This window comes from Lactuca serriola, chromosome 5 (assembly GCF_051521515.1).
Source record: "Lactuca serriola cultivar US96UC23 chromosome 5, Lser_US96UC23_V15, whole genome shotgun sequence".
Taxonomy (NCBI): domain Eukaryota; kingdom Viridiplantae; phylum Streptophyta; class Magnoliopsida; order Asterales; family Asteraceae; genus Lactuca; species Lactuca serriola.
The window spans coordinates 47657403-47671110 of record NC_136412.1 but is presented as its reverse complement, the minus strand read 5'-3'; the positions used below and the strand labels follow the sequence as shown (position 1 = coordinate 47671110).

At 38.3% G+C, this 13708-nt stretch overlaps 1 protein-coding gene and 1 non-coding gene across 2 annotated transcripts; one reads left to right on the top strand and one right to left on the bottom strand.

Moving 5' to 3' along the window:
- Positions 1–11347: 11347 nt before the first annotated feature.
- Positions 11348–11887, bottom strand: LOC145049494 (uncharacterized). The gene has a single exon (XM_078997890.1). It carries the CDS (start codon positions 11885–11887, stop codon positions 11348–11350), a length of 540 nt encoding a protein of 179 aa, XP_078854016.1.
- A 1116-nt stretch (positions 11888–13003) lies between these two features.
- LOC145056089 (small nucleolar RNA R71) lies at positions 13004–13110 on the top strand. Its single transcript, XR_013685625.1, has one exon. It is a non-coding gene; the product is annotated as a small nucleolar RNA R71 (small nucleolar RNA).
- The last annotated feature ends 598 nt before the right edge of the window (positions 13111–13708 follow it).

Here is a 13708-nt window from a genome sequence, read left to right as displayed (position 1 = left end):
CCACAAAGATCGATAAGGTTATTCGTCATGATTCACTAAAAGTTAGTAAATATGGTTACACTTACAAGTTAAGTGTAATTCTAAAACATTGGAAAAGTTTCAGTGTATGGTAGAATGAATGAGAAGAATCAAATTAGACAGAACAATAAAAGTTTATCAAATCTAAAAAGATGGGAGAGTACTTTAGTATCATGTTTTATGATCATCTTAATGATTATGAAACCATATCACAATTAATTATCTAAGGACATCTTAGTGGATTCTTATGGCTAAGAAGAGGAGTCATGAATTGATGAAGTGGTTAAATGAAGAAGATGAGTCATACTTTGTTCTAAAACAATTCTTAGAGTCATACTCCAAGATTGTAACTTGAGTGACACATCTTAAAGAAGGTTTATAACACTTGTCAAATGTAAGAGTAAAATGTTTTCTACTCTCGTAAATTTGAAATTGGTAAGTTGTGATGTTTTGGATAAAACATAGATCAACTAAGGACAATTATGTGAAGTGTTTCTCTTAATAAAGAGTCCGCACTATCTCTTGAATATTTTTTTTGTCAAGGAATGGTTCTTGGCAAGAGAGTCTTATATGTATATAGGAAAGTGGGAGTTTAAAATATCCTGAAAGAGTTTCAAGAACTGGTCAAGAATAAAACCTATAGTTTATCACTAGCACACGACTTAAGGTTTATAACCTATCGTGTTGATATATTTTTATTTCTATGCCCATTCCAGTTAAAGTTGACTATGCATATGAGTTCTACAAGTTCTCAATTGTTTGCATAACTACTTGGAAGCAATGGCAGGCCCTTTGTGCTGCCAGGTGACAAAAAGTTAATATTGCACAAGTTCAGTCCATATGAGTTTGGATTTGTCACTAACCTTGTCTTGGAATTATGGTTTTGAAAAATGCACATGGATAGGAACACATACACCATAAAATCTAAGTGTCATAAGGTTTCTATCTGATTCATGAAAATGATGGTGAGGAAACACTTTCACTAAGTAGAATTTAAGTAGATAGAAATTGTGATATTTGCATTCTCAAAGTCGTTAGTGGAGCATGTGTAGGTAAACGACACACTAACATAGACTTGTGAGAAATGGAAAAGGTCTAAACAATTGAGAATATGATTACGAAATCCCTTTTCATAGTTCTAAAAATCGTTTAGACACACATGTGAGCTATCTAAGAAAAGGTGTATGATTTTGATAAAGTCTTATCAAAGCATCTCGTATCAGAAATCTGATCTTTGGTAAGAAAGTCAATAAAGTATTGATTTCTAGAAGTCTAACTGATTTTTGGATACATATCAAAGCTAGTGGGATCATAAGTGTTATAGTAATAATCATCATGTTAGTCGAAGCATGATAATTATGATAAGTCTTGCAAGTTAGCAATGTTAGTTATAGAAAACAAAAGTTTCAATTGGGAAAAGTTGTTTTGCTATAATTAAGGGAGAGAAAATTATTCTTCATTTCAATTCTAAAAGCTTAGATTGAGATTTTAATCATCTTTAGTGAAGGATATATATATATATATATATATATATATATATATATATATATATATATATATATATATATATATGAATTTTATGTTGGAATGGTTCAACTTAAGGAAATTCAGTATATATTGCATTTTCAAATTCGATTATGATTACAACATCCCTCTTCATAGTCAAATTATGAAAACATGGAAAATAAAAAAAATATTGTAGCAAAATATTGGTCTAGGATCATATCCGTATGTGAGACATCATGAATCGTGTCCCATATGCTTCGGATATATGATCGATTACATGTGCTATAATATTTGTCCTTTTTAAATTTTCCAAATGCCTAGGGCATTAAGTGGGGAAAAAGTATAGAATTGGATATGACTAAAATGATTAAGCATTTGTTGAGGACAATCTAAGGTTTACCAAAGATTGGTTGGTCATGGAAAGTTGGAAGAATAGTGTTAATTTTGGAAGGACCAGATTGACATAGTCTAAAATGAGGGAACTCTTGTTCGAAAGTGATAGTCAAAATGGAAATATGGAAATGTCTCCATAGGTGGAATTTATTCAATATGTGTAAGATTAGAAAACTTAATGCAAGAAGGACGTTCAAAGGAATGTACTTTGAACATGAGACTTCGTTTCCATGGAATTGATGTCCATTCACTACTAGAAAACAACCCTTTAATGACACGCAATCAATGACACTCGCTGATAGAGGATGCATATTTGTGCGTGCCTTAAAAAATAATGTTAGTTTTACAAAATCTGAAGTATAGAGGACACGCATTTCTGCGTGCCCTAAAATTAGTGTCAGAAAAGAAAAAAAAAAAGAAATGCCAAGGGCGCCTATCATAAAATGTGTGTCATCTAAGCGTTTCGCTTTATAATTTTTTAATGAAACACGTGTTTTAAGCGAGAAAATGAAATCTCCAAAAATTTAACAACCGCCTATTTTATCTAAACAAATTAACCCCCCCCCCCCCCCGCGCCTCTTCCAATAAGCAAGAAAAAAGCCCTAGGGTATTCGTCCCTACTCTGATTGCCTCCGAAAGCTTTTGGTTCAATTACTCCACCACCAAATCAGATTACTTCCTCTACTGCCACAACATTCTATTCCTCTTCCTCGTCTTCACTATCATCCCTCTCTTCTACGTTTTCATCGAACTCCTCTTCTCTAAAAACGTTATCGCTTACAAAATTCAACCCAAAGTCAAGTTCTCTTTTGCTGATAATCTCAATTGCTACTTCGATGTAATGCGCATGTTCCTACTCGTTGTTGGACCTCTCCAACTCATCTCCTATCCTTCGATTAAAGTAAGTATTCTAGATTTTGGTATGGTTAGGAGTTCTGATTTTTGATTTTTTTTGTTTGACCTAGTTTACTGATTTGTGATTTCGGACTTACATTGAGTTCACTTTTTATTGATCTTATTGTTTTCAAGCTGAAAATCACTTTTATTTTGTATATTGTTGGCTTCAATAAGCGACTCTACTATTCCTTTTTTTTTCTTCTTAGTCATGTCGTGGACTCATTTTTAGTTGGTCTCTCAATCTCAGTTTGAAATTGATGTGTGTAAAATGCACTGGTTTTATTCCTACTTTTAGTTGATAAATTAAGCACACAAAGGCAGTGAACCTGTCTTTTAGTGGTATAGTTGGATAAGTAGGGTGTCGAACTCAGGGAACAGAAATTAAACTAATAACTAATTTTAACTAAGCAAGTAATAAAAGTAAAAGGGTTTTTCTCTAGTTTTACAAGACTAGAAACTTAAACACACCACTTAAGCACTTAGTTAACTAAACGACTAAGACAAGTAACAAATTCACCAAATTTAATAAAGGGTTTCTGTTTAGGTCCAACCAATTCACTCCTATGGTTATTTATATGATAGATCAATTGTTATTGGTTACCAACTATAGTGGTTTGGTTCATGTTCATTACTACTAACCCTTAGACAATTAATCAATTCAAGCAGTGGCCAATTGTTTAAACTAATTAATTTCCTAGTTCAATTATTTGGATTAAATAAGATTTGTAATTGGTTAATCAAGTTGGTGTTTCAATTAACCTCTTGTTTGTTGGTTTCTCAAAAAAGCTCACACATTAATTTACCCATTCTCTAATTAATCCTAGTTTCATGTTCATTATTCCTAGGCATATGATAGAGTGTTCACATAAACATATGAGGTTAACAACTAAGAGATGTTCATGCAGCTTAATTGTCTTCCAATTAATAGAAAATAGTTGTGGTTAATGCATAAGGTTCTTTAAAAAACTTAATTTAATAAGATCACCAGTAAACAATCAATCAAAAAGTAATAATTAAACCATAGGAGTAACTTGGTCTTCCCAAACAGAAACAAAACGAATTTAGTTCATAGTCACAGTAAAAACAAACTCAAAAACAAGTTCAACTAGGGTAGACATGCTTAAATTCTAAGATTAAGTGGAATGTATAACCTAAATTGCCTTGATTCTTCAAAAAAGATCGAAGGTTAGGGTTTCTCAGCTCTCCAACGGGTTCTTCAATCGCAGGTGCAGCTCTCAAAACGCCATAAGTCTCCCCCATTCAGATAAAGGTTCGATATTTATAATTATCACAAAACAGGGGCTACTCGGCGAGTAGATCACCCAACTCGCCGAGTAGATGCGTGAAATCCATCTATTGCCAGGAGTCTTGACTTATCTTCAGGAATATTCTTGGTACTCGCCAAGTAGCCTCGCGGACTTGCCGAGTTAGTGTGTTTTTTCCTCATTCTTCATTCTTCTGTCTTTAATTGCTTCTCCTTGTTCCTTTTTACTTCCAAGCATGTCTTTTGGACTGAAAACAAAATTTAAGCATCATTAAGTACCTTTTGTCCACATTATGCACATAATTACCTAAAAATGATTAAAAATGTATGCTAAACATATGACTAATTATGCAAATATCAAAATACCCCACACTTGACTTTTGCTTGCCCCCAAGCAAAACTCGATTTTAACACATTAGAACCACATATGACAACTCCAATCTAACCCAGCCATTATGCCAAGACCGCAACGCATGCATTTGTGTCTAAAATTTTCATAAATACCCCCATACTGTAAATACTCACAATCCTCATAAACATTCGCCCACTCATCCTGAACAATGCTCGTTTTATGTATCCCTACGAATCCATCCGCAGAAAACCTCCTATCCTCAAGGTATTTTTGGTTGAGCAACCCAAGCATACATAATCTAGAATTACAATTTATGATACCACATCAGAGCTCTTTGGAATTCTTCACTTCTTTGGCATTTGATCTTTTATTTCTTTGAATTCACCACCTTGTTGTTTGATTTTTGGTATCTTCAAGGTTTTGCACTTCTTGGAATTTTGATCTTTTGATCTTCACTTTAGTTGCTACAAAATTCTTCAAACTTTTCTTGCAATTCTCTCTCTCTCTCTCTCTCTCTCTCTCTCTCTCTCTTTTTAACATATACCTCACTTTTTTCACTCAAAATCCTACATGCTTAAGAAGGGGCGCTCAACTTCAACGTTTATTGGCTAACGATAATAATTTTCCTGGATACGTTTCTGGTACACGATGCTAAACATATTGCATCCTTCGGGCTGAGCGAGGTCATGTTTTTGTCCCATGATTTCACTAGAATAAGGGGGCCACAAATGCACTATAACATATATAGGCTCAACTAAACATTTGGGTTTTCATACAATCATCCACACAATTCTAACATGGAATCCTAATTACTTTTTACCAATGTTTTGTAAATTAATTCCTAAGTCACATTTTTGGTATACAAGAATGCAAATTTTTTTAAAATAGACCTAAATTAGGATATTAAGATTCTCAATTTACTAGAAATTAACCAACCCCCTACCCCACACATATTTTATGCAATGTCCTCATTGCATATCATGCAAAAAAAAAATATGAAATATAGAAATAATTGGAACAAACTCCCATGGGGTAGCAGTCGCTAGGTTGATATCTCTTCTCTTCAACTCCATCTTCAATTGACTTTAGACATGGGAACAACTCATCCATGTCTTGGGTCAAAATCTTGTGTGGTAGACATGCAAATAACTCAAAAATATTGGACAAAGCTCCTAGAAACCTCCAGTAATGACTCTTCACAAAAATGGACAAGTACTGCAATGAAAGTGCCCAAAACAGCTCTGGAATTCGAAAAATTTTGATCTACTCGGCGAGTTTGTTGCCAACTTGCAATTATATTGAGTAATTACCCATGTACTCGCCGAGTAAGATTTGTGCACTCGGCTAGTAGGCGTTGTGTTGAGAAAAAAAATTGTCCAGCTCGCTTTCTTCTCGATTAAGGTTCTGAATTGGGATAATTCAATGACTCTTCCTCTAATTACTTCAGCAGCAACACTCTCTATCACTCCCAACTCTAACAGACTCAGCCTTAATGACAAAACTTCGTACTCTTATTTGAACATTCCTCACTTGAATCTTGACCCTTAAAACTTCTATATGCATCCTAATGTTCCAATCCTGAAAAATATGCAACCAAACATGAAAGCAATAAAAGTCCTAAAAGAAACAAAATCATCAAAGTTCAACATTTTTCCAAAACAAACACCATAAAACTAAAAACACAAAAAAACACTTCTTCATTCTTCCTCATCCGTGTTAGTTCCTCCAACTCCACTTCCTCCTCCTTCATTGCCTCTCCTCATCCTTTGCTCCCAATTCATAATGTAGGGATAACCGGGTCCGGGTCTCGGGGCGATATTCATTTGTTGGAAAAGATACTCAAATGATTGATTATTATAATTGACAGCTCTCCCAATATCATCCAAGTATCGTCGGTACTCAACTTGGTTCCACCCATCGTTCTCTTCCTCCACCAGAATAACCGATGGGCCTTCCCGTACCCGCTCACTCCGTTGCCTCACCCGCCGTCCCGGCTCCTCGGGGATAACCGGCTCATCCACATGTGGAATAGAATAAGAATCTCCAAACTTCTCTACAATCCTTGCCCTCCTATATAGGGTAGTATTGAATGGAGGGGGAGAAATGACCGTCAGCGCCCTTGCTTCTTGCAAATCCTAGATCCCAAATGATCTTGCAAGCCTTGTCACAAACATTCCTCCATTGATTTTAGAGGTCACCTTCTCTTTAACAGCCCAATCCGCAAGATATTTGGCTATGCAGTAGGGGAGGTTGCAAAAAACATTGGGAGTAATAATGCTCCAAAGATAGAAGATGTCAAGGGTCGGGACCTTGTCATCATCCTTCTGCATATTAATCGTGCTGGTGACGAAACGATGAATGAGATGGTAGATCGGTGAATGGATGTGGCCCTCCTACGCGGAAGATGGAATATACACCCGGTTAGCAATAGTATTCCACCAGGTGGAGGCGACCACTGCTTCGGGGAGATCTTTGTGGCAATTCTCCAAGAAAGCTTCAAAGTCTTCATTTAACATGGTACTTTGGTCATAGATGCCAATCCTCCATGAAAACTCTGCCATGCTGCATTGTCGCAGCTCCCCGCCAAGAGAAAAGGAAATTACATTGGGATTATAATACTCACTACAACCTCGGAATGGGATGGTAGCAAAGAATTCCCAGCATAATTCAGCGAAGACCGGTTCTTGAATTTTGAACAATTGTAACCAACCATCACATATGATGGTAGAATCCCCCATATTGCATTCCTTCACCAAATATGGTGTCAATTCCTTCTCTAGCCCAACCTTCCCCATCCAATCCCAGTCCACTGCATTAGGTAAGTGGATCTCTTTCTGCTTCAAAGCTTCTAATTTGCTTTTGGCGCGGGCTTGAGATGATTTAGAGGTGATTTGGCAAAAAGAGAGCCACAGGATGTCTCCTTGGCGTCCCCCTCTTGAAGTTTGACCTCTTCTGGACATGGTACCTGCAAAATAACATTAAGAAAGCACAAACAAACAACACCCAATAATTAAAATCGAACAAAATAGATCTGTATAGCATCCTACTTGCCGAGTTCATGAACTACTCGGCGAGTAGGATGAACATCGGGACCAGATTGATGTCACACATATATGGGTCATCCAAAACACCCAGTTTTGCATAGGGGTTTGCTGTACTAAGTCCAATAAACATTAATCCAAAAGAAATTTTGCCTAAAACCTGCTAATTCATAGTAAAATCAAAACCCTAGAAATTGAGGAAACCCCCAAATCCGAATTTTAGACAAAATAAAGGCTAAGAAGTGATAAAGCTTTAACCTTTGACAAGTATTGAGTGTAGAAATCATACCTTTACTCTTGAAAGTTGAAGATTCAACAAAAATTGAAGAAATGGCTTGAGAGTAGCTGTACACGGCGAGTGTGCGGGTAAAATGAATGAAAACCCTTATTTATAGATTATAAACCGTCTGTGTAAGTTGTCTACTCGCCGAGTAGAAAAGTGCTACTCGCCGAGTAGATCCGCATATTCACGATTTTCTCGGGATTCAGACAAGTACTCGCCGAGTAGATCGAATGTACTCGGTGAGTAAAGCTTGCAGTTTGAACAAAATATGAATTTTTTTCTTATTTTTAAACCACCACCCCACACTCTAAGCATTGCTTGCCCTTAAGCAATCATTTAGAACATATTTTCAGAAGAAGAATAAAACAGATCCTAAGAAATTAAAAAGAAAATAAAGGAAAAAGAAATGCAAACTCTAAACTCGGGTTGCCTCTCGGAAACCCTTCTTTTTAAGGAGTCATTAGCTGGACTCCTCCCATTCTACGTTGCTGCAATTCCTTCCAGCAATAGCCCTTCTTCCATGTCTTCATTTCTTGGGACTCCTTCTTCATATCTTTTGACCCTATGTCCATTGACCTTGAAAGGGGTACCATCTTTTGATAATAACTCTATAGCACCATGTGGAAACACCTTCTTCACTAGAAAAGGACCATCCCATCTTGACTTGAGTTTGCCCGAGAAGAGTTTTAGCCTTGAATTAAAGAGAAACACCTTTTGCCCTTCATGAAACTCCTTATTTCCCTTGATCCTCTTGTCATGCCAACTCTTGGTTTTCTCTTTATAAATTAGAGAACTAGTGTAAGCATTATTTCTAAGTTCCTCAAGAGCATACATTTGCATTAACCGGTTGTTCTTGAGCTCCGCCATCTTGAAGTTGCACATTTTTAAAGCCCAAAAAGCTTTATGCTCGATCTCCACTGGTAAATGACATTGCTTTCCATAAACTAGCCTATATGGTGTAGTACCAATAGGTGTTTTGAAAGCTGTTCGGAAGGCCCAAAGTGCATCATCTAGCTTATCTGACCATTCTTTCCGATTGCTCCCCACCAATCTCTCCAAGATTCTCTTTAAGGCTCTATTTGTCACTTCAATTTGTCCACTAGTTTGTGGATGGTCGGATGTAGAAAATTTATGGGTTACCCCATATTTCCTTAGCACCTTCTCTAGTTGATCATTGGCAAAATGAGTGCCTCGGTCACTTATAAGGGCTTTCGAGACTCAAAATCTTGAAAATAGTTTCTTCAAAAAGCGACCACCACCTGACCATCATTAGTTGGCAAAGCTTGTGCCTCCTCCCACTTGGATATATAATCCACCGCCACCAATATGTATTTGTTGCCTTTGGACATGGGAAATGGTCCCATGAAATCGATCCCCCACACATCAAATACTTCGCACACTTGAATACTATGTTGTGGCATTTCATTTCGGGATGAAATGTTTCCCGCTCTTTGACATGCATCACATTCTTTGACAAATTGGGCTGCATCTTTAAAAATCCAATGTAAAAGATCTTCTTAGTAGTGTAATGTGCTCCATGATGTCCACCCGTGGGCCCGCTATGACAATGCTCCAAAATATGTCGGCTTTCCTTCCCGAACACACATCTTCGTATGATTCCATCTGCACAGCTTCGGAAAAGGTATGGCTCATCCCAAAAGTAATACTTTATTTCAGAAAAGAATTTCTTCTTTTGTTGGCTGGTAAGATCTTTTCGGATGCATTTGCTAGCTAAATAAATAGCTATGTCTGCGAACCATGGCTCTTCTCCCATGGTCACCATAATGTACTCGTCTGGGAAGTCATCTCCAACTCTATTGACAAGTGGTCAGCTGCTACATTCTCCATTCCCATTTTGTCGCGTATCTCTATGTCAAACTCTTGAAGAAGTAGAACCCATCGTATCAATCTTGGCTTGGCATCCTGCTTAGCAAACAAATACTTGATAGTGGAGTGGTCAGTAAAAACAGTTCTTTTAGATAAAACTAAATAAGGGCGGAATTTATCAAAAGCGTACACCACAACTAATAATTCTTTTTTAGTGGTGGTGTAATTCTCTTGGGCCAGATTTAAAGTTTTACTAGCATAATAAATGGGTCGAAAGTGCTTATCAACCCTTTGACCAAGGACAACTCCTAATGCAAAGTCACTAGCATCACACATTATTTCAAATGGTAAATCCCAATTTGGAGCAAAAATGATCGGGGCATTAGTCAATTTTTCCTTTAAGAATTCAAATGTCTCTAAACACTCTTTAGTAAAATTAAATGGTGCATCCTTTAAAAGCAATTGTGTTAGAGGTCTAGTTATTTTAGAAAAATCTTTTATAAAACACCAGTAAAAACCCGCATGTCCTAGAAAACTTCTAATGCCCTTCAAATTAGTTGGTGGGGGTAATTTGGCAATGGTGTCAATCTTTGCCCGATCCACTTCAATTCCCAATTTGGAAACCTTGTGGCCTAAAACTATACCCTCCTTGACTATAAAGTGACATTTCTCCCAATTAAGGACTAAGTTGGTTTTTTTGCATCTAGCAAGCATTAAGTCAAGATTTGTGTGACAATCATGGAAGGAAGATCCAAAAACAGAAAAATCGTCCATAAAGACTTCCATGAATTTTCCACCATATCATGGAATATGGTTGTCATGCACCTTTCAAATGTCGCGGGTGCATTGCATAACCCAAAGGGCATGCGTCGATAAGCAAAAGTCCCACTTGGGAAAGTAAATGTGGTCTTTTCTTGGTCCATTGGGTCTATGGGTATTTCGAAATAACCCGAAAATCCGTCTAGAAAGCAATAATAACTATGGCCTGATAATCTTTCTAACATTTGATCAATAAAAGGTAAGGGGAAGTGGTCTTTACGAGTGGCATCGTTTAGCTTTCGATAATCGATGCACACTCTCCAACCGGTTACCGTTCGTGTCAGAATAAGCTCATTCTTTTCGTTGGTTATGACTGTCATCCCTCCTTTCTTGGGCACCACTTGGACCGGACTCACCCACGGACTGTCGGAAATGGAATATATAATCCCCGCATCTAAAAGCTTGACCACTTCCTTCTTGACCACTTCTTGCATATTTGGGTTTAATCTTCTTTGGTGTTGCACAACCGGCTTTGCTCCTTCTTCCAGATTAATCTTGTGAGAACAATATGAGGGGCTGATTCCCTTGATGTCAGTAATGCTCCATGCTATGGCCCGCTTTCGCTTCTTCAAAACTTGAACTAGTTCTTCCTTTTCAGATTCGGAAAGGTCAGAGGCTATGATAACTGGCTTTTGATGGCCATCTTCAAGGAAAGCATACTCTAAATGTTCTGGTAATGTTTTGAGCTTGGTTTTTGGGTTCTGTTGGTTGTACTCGCCGAGTGCAGGTAAGGGACTTGGAGAGTTCACAACTAAATTCACGAATTCCATTTTCTCTTCGCATGGACTCGGCTAGTAGATCGGCCCTACTCGGTGAGTTGATCTGTCAGATTGTTTCATCGATTCTTCAAACTCAACTTCTTCCAGCAGCCTCTCGATCTCCATTAAGTCTTTTTCAGCATCAAATTCTTCATCAAAAATTGTGGACTTGTTAGGATCTTCACTTTCTCATTCCTTCATTAATTCATCAAGCATGTCAATTGAGAACGCCATGTCATCACTATTCCTTGCATATTTCATAGCTTGATCAACCCCAAAAGTGATTGAATCATCTCCTACCGGTAAAGTAAGCTTCGAGTCCCTCATGTCTACTATAGCACTTGTAGTGTTGAGGAAAGGTCTTCCAAGGATGATCGGGACTTGAGGATCCGCCTCCATATCTAGAATTATGAAATCTGTGGGAAATACAAACTTGTCCACCTTGACCAATAAGTCTTCACATATGCCTCTTGGAAAAGTGACTGTCTTGTTTGCTAAGTGAATCGCCATACGAATTGGCCTTGGTTCCGGGAGATCCAGCTTCTTGAAGAATGAATATGGCATGAGGTTCACACTTGCTCCTGAATCGGCCAAATCATGAATGGTAGCCAAGTTACCAAATTGGCAAGGCAAAGTCAAGCTCCTCGGGTCACCCTTCTTCTTTGGTAGCTTATTTAGCATGGCAGCTGAGCAGTTCTCATTAAAAACTACCTTTTTCACTTCCTCCATCTTCCTTCAATTCGTGAGAAGTTCCTTAAGGAATTTTGCATATTTTGGCATTTGTGCGACATCTTCGATGAAAGGTATGTTGATTTGAAGAGCTTTGATATGATCAAGAAACTTCTGGTACTCCTCTTCATGCTTCTCTCTCTTAGCTCGGGCTGGATATGGCAATGGAGGCTGAAAGGGATTTTCAGGGATCTGCTCTTTCGGGTTTGGCAGTGGACTCGTCGAGTCCATATTCTGGACTCGACGAGTAGGCTCTGTTCCATGAAGATTTTGATTTTAGTCTTGAGTTTCTGCATCCTCCTTCTGCAATTCCTTGGGTGCTTCATTCTGAATAGGGGCCAGAGGAGTGATTTTCTTCCCACTTCTTGTTGTGACTATGTTTATGTGCGTGCCTCGTGGGTTATTTTCGGTTTTACTCGGAAGTTCGCCCGGTGATCTTTGGTTGATTTGTTGAGCAAGTTGCCCCAACTGCATTTCTATGTAGTGGATAGATGCTTCCTGGTTTCTAAGCATGGTTCTTGTTTCTTGAATTGCAGCATCATGATCACTATGTCTCTTTTCTGAAGCAACTACAAATTTGGTAAGGATTTCTTCCAAACTTGGTTTTCTTTCTTGTGCCGGCTCCTCCTTTTGGTAAAAACCTCTTCCTTTCTGCCTGTACTTCTCCTCATTAGCCTTCTTGTACTCTTCATAAGGGAGCCACTCTTTCTTTGGTTTTCGCCAATCTTCATCATATCGGTCCCCACTTGAGTAACATAATTGCACCTTCTTGTTGCCATTTTCATCCAAGTTGTAGTCTCTAGTAAGATGAGGCCCATTACAGTTTTCACACCCCACCCGTATAGCATGTATCGTTTGGTCCATTTTGTCCATCCTCCTATCCATGTTTTTCAACATGGCCACCACTGCTGATAAGTCTTCTGAAGCTGCATAGGCGGACCCCTTGTTACATCATTTCTTGGATTATGGTACTCTCTAGAATACTTAGAGAATTCTTCAATTAGCTGCTTTATCACCGGAGGTGCCTTCTTCGTAAGGAGATCTTGCGAGTCAAGTAATTGCCTTGTTGTAACATTTACTCCATCATAAAAGATGGAGACTTCTTGCTGACTATTGAGGTCGTGATGTGGGCAATTCCTTAACAAGCTCTTGTACCTCTCCCAACCTTCATATAGTGACTCTCCAGCTTGTTGTTCAAAGTTGGCTACGGATTTCTTGAGCTTAGATATCTTGGATGGTGGGCAGAATTGATCAATGAACTCTTGTTTCAGCTAAGCCCATGTAGTGATGGTTCCGGGGGGTAGTGACTTGAGCCAATCCTTTGCAGCACCCTTCAAAGTAACCGGAAGCATGCGAAGTAGCTGAGTTTCCCGAGGCACGTTGGAAACATTGAAATAATCAGCTACATCATTAACTTCATCCAAGTGCTTGTAGGCGTCTTTGTGATCTTTTCCAGTGAAAGGGAACTCCTTAAGTAAAGCTAGGATATGACCCTTAAGCTCAAAAGTAGCAGTTGCAGGAATTGCGGGCTACACAAGTCTTGGGCCAGTGTCATCGCGCATCCTCTTCTTCCATTCCCCCATGCGGACTTCATCGATATTAGCCATAGTGAGAACTAAATCGTCCTCAAAATTGGATTCGTGCTCGTATGTAGGTTATCTTCTTCCTCGGTGTCGTACTCGGTGTCTTCTTTAATTGGGTCTTCGATTGTTAAAGAGGCACTGGATGCTCCTGATTTGCTGCTCTTCTTCTTGCTGAAAACGGACTTGAGGTTCTTTAGTGGAGAATTCTTCGAAGAATCGGATTCTCCAACGGCTTTTC

Coding starts and splice junctions, on each gene's coding strand:
- LOC145049494 (XM_078997890.1), bottom strand. CDS start 11,887: ATGGAGGAAGTGAAAAAGGTAGTTTTTAATGAGAACTGCTCAGCTGCC.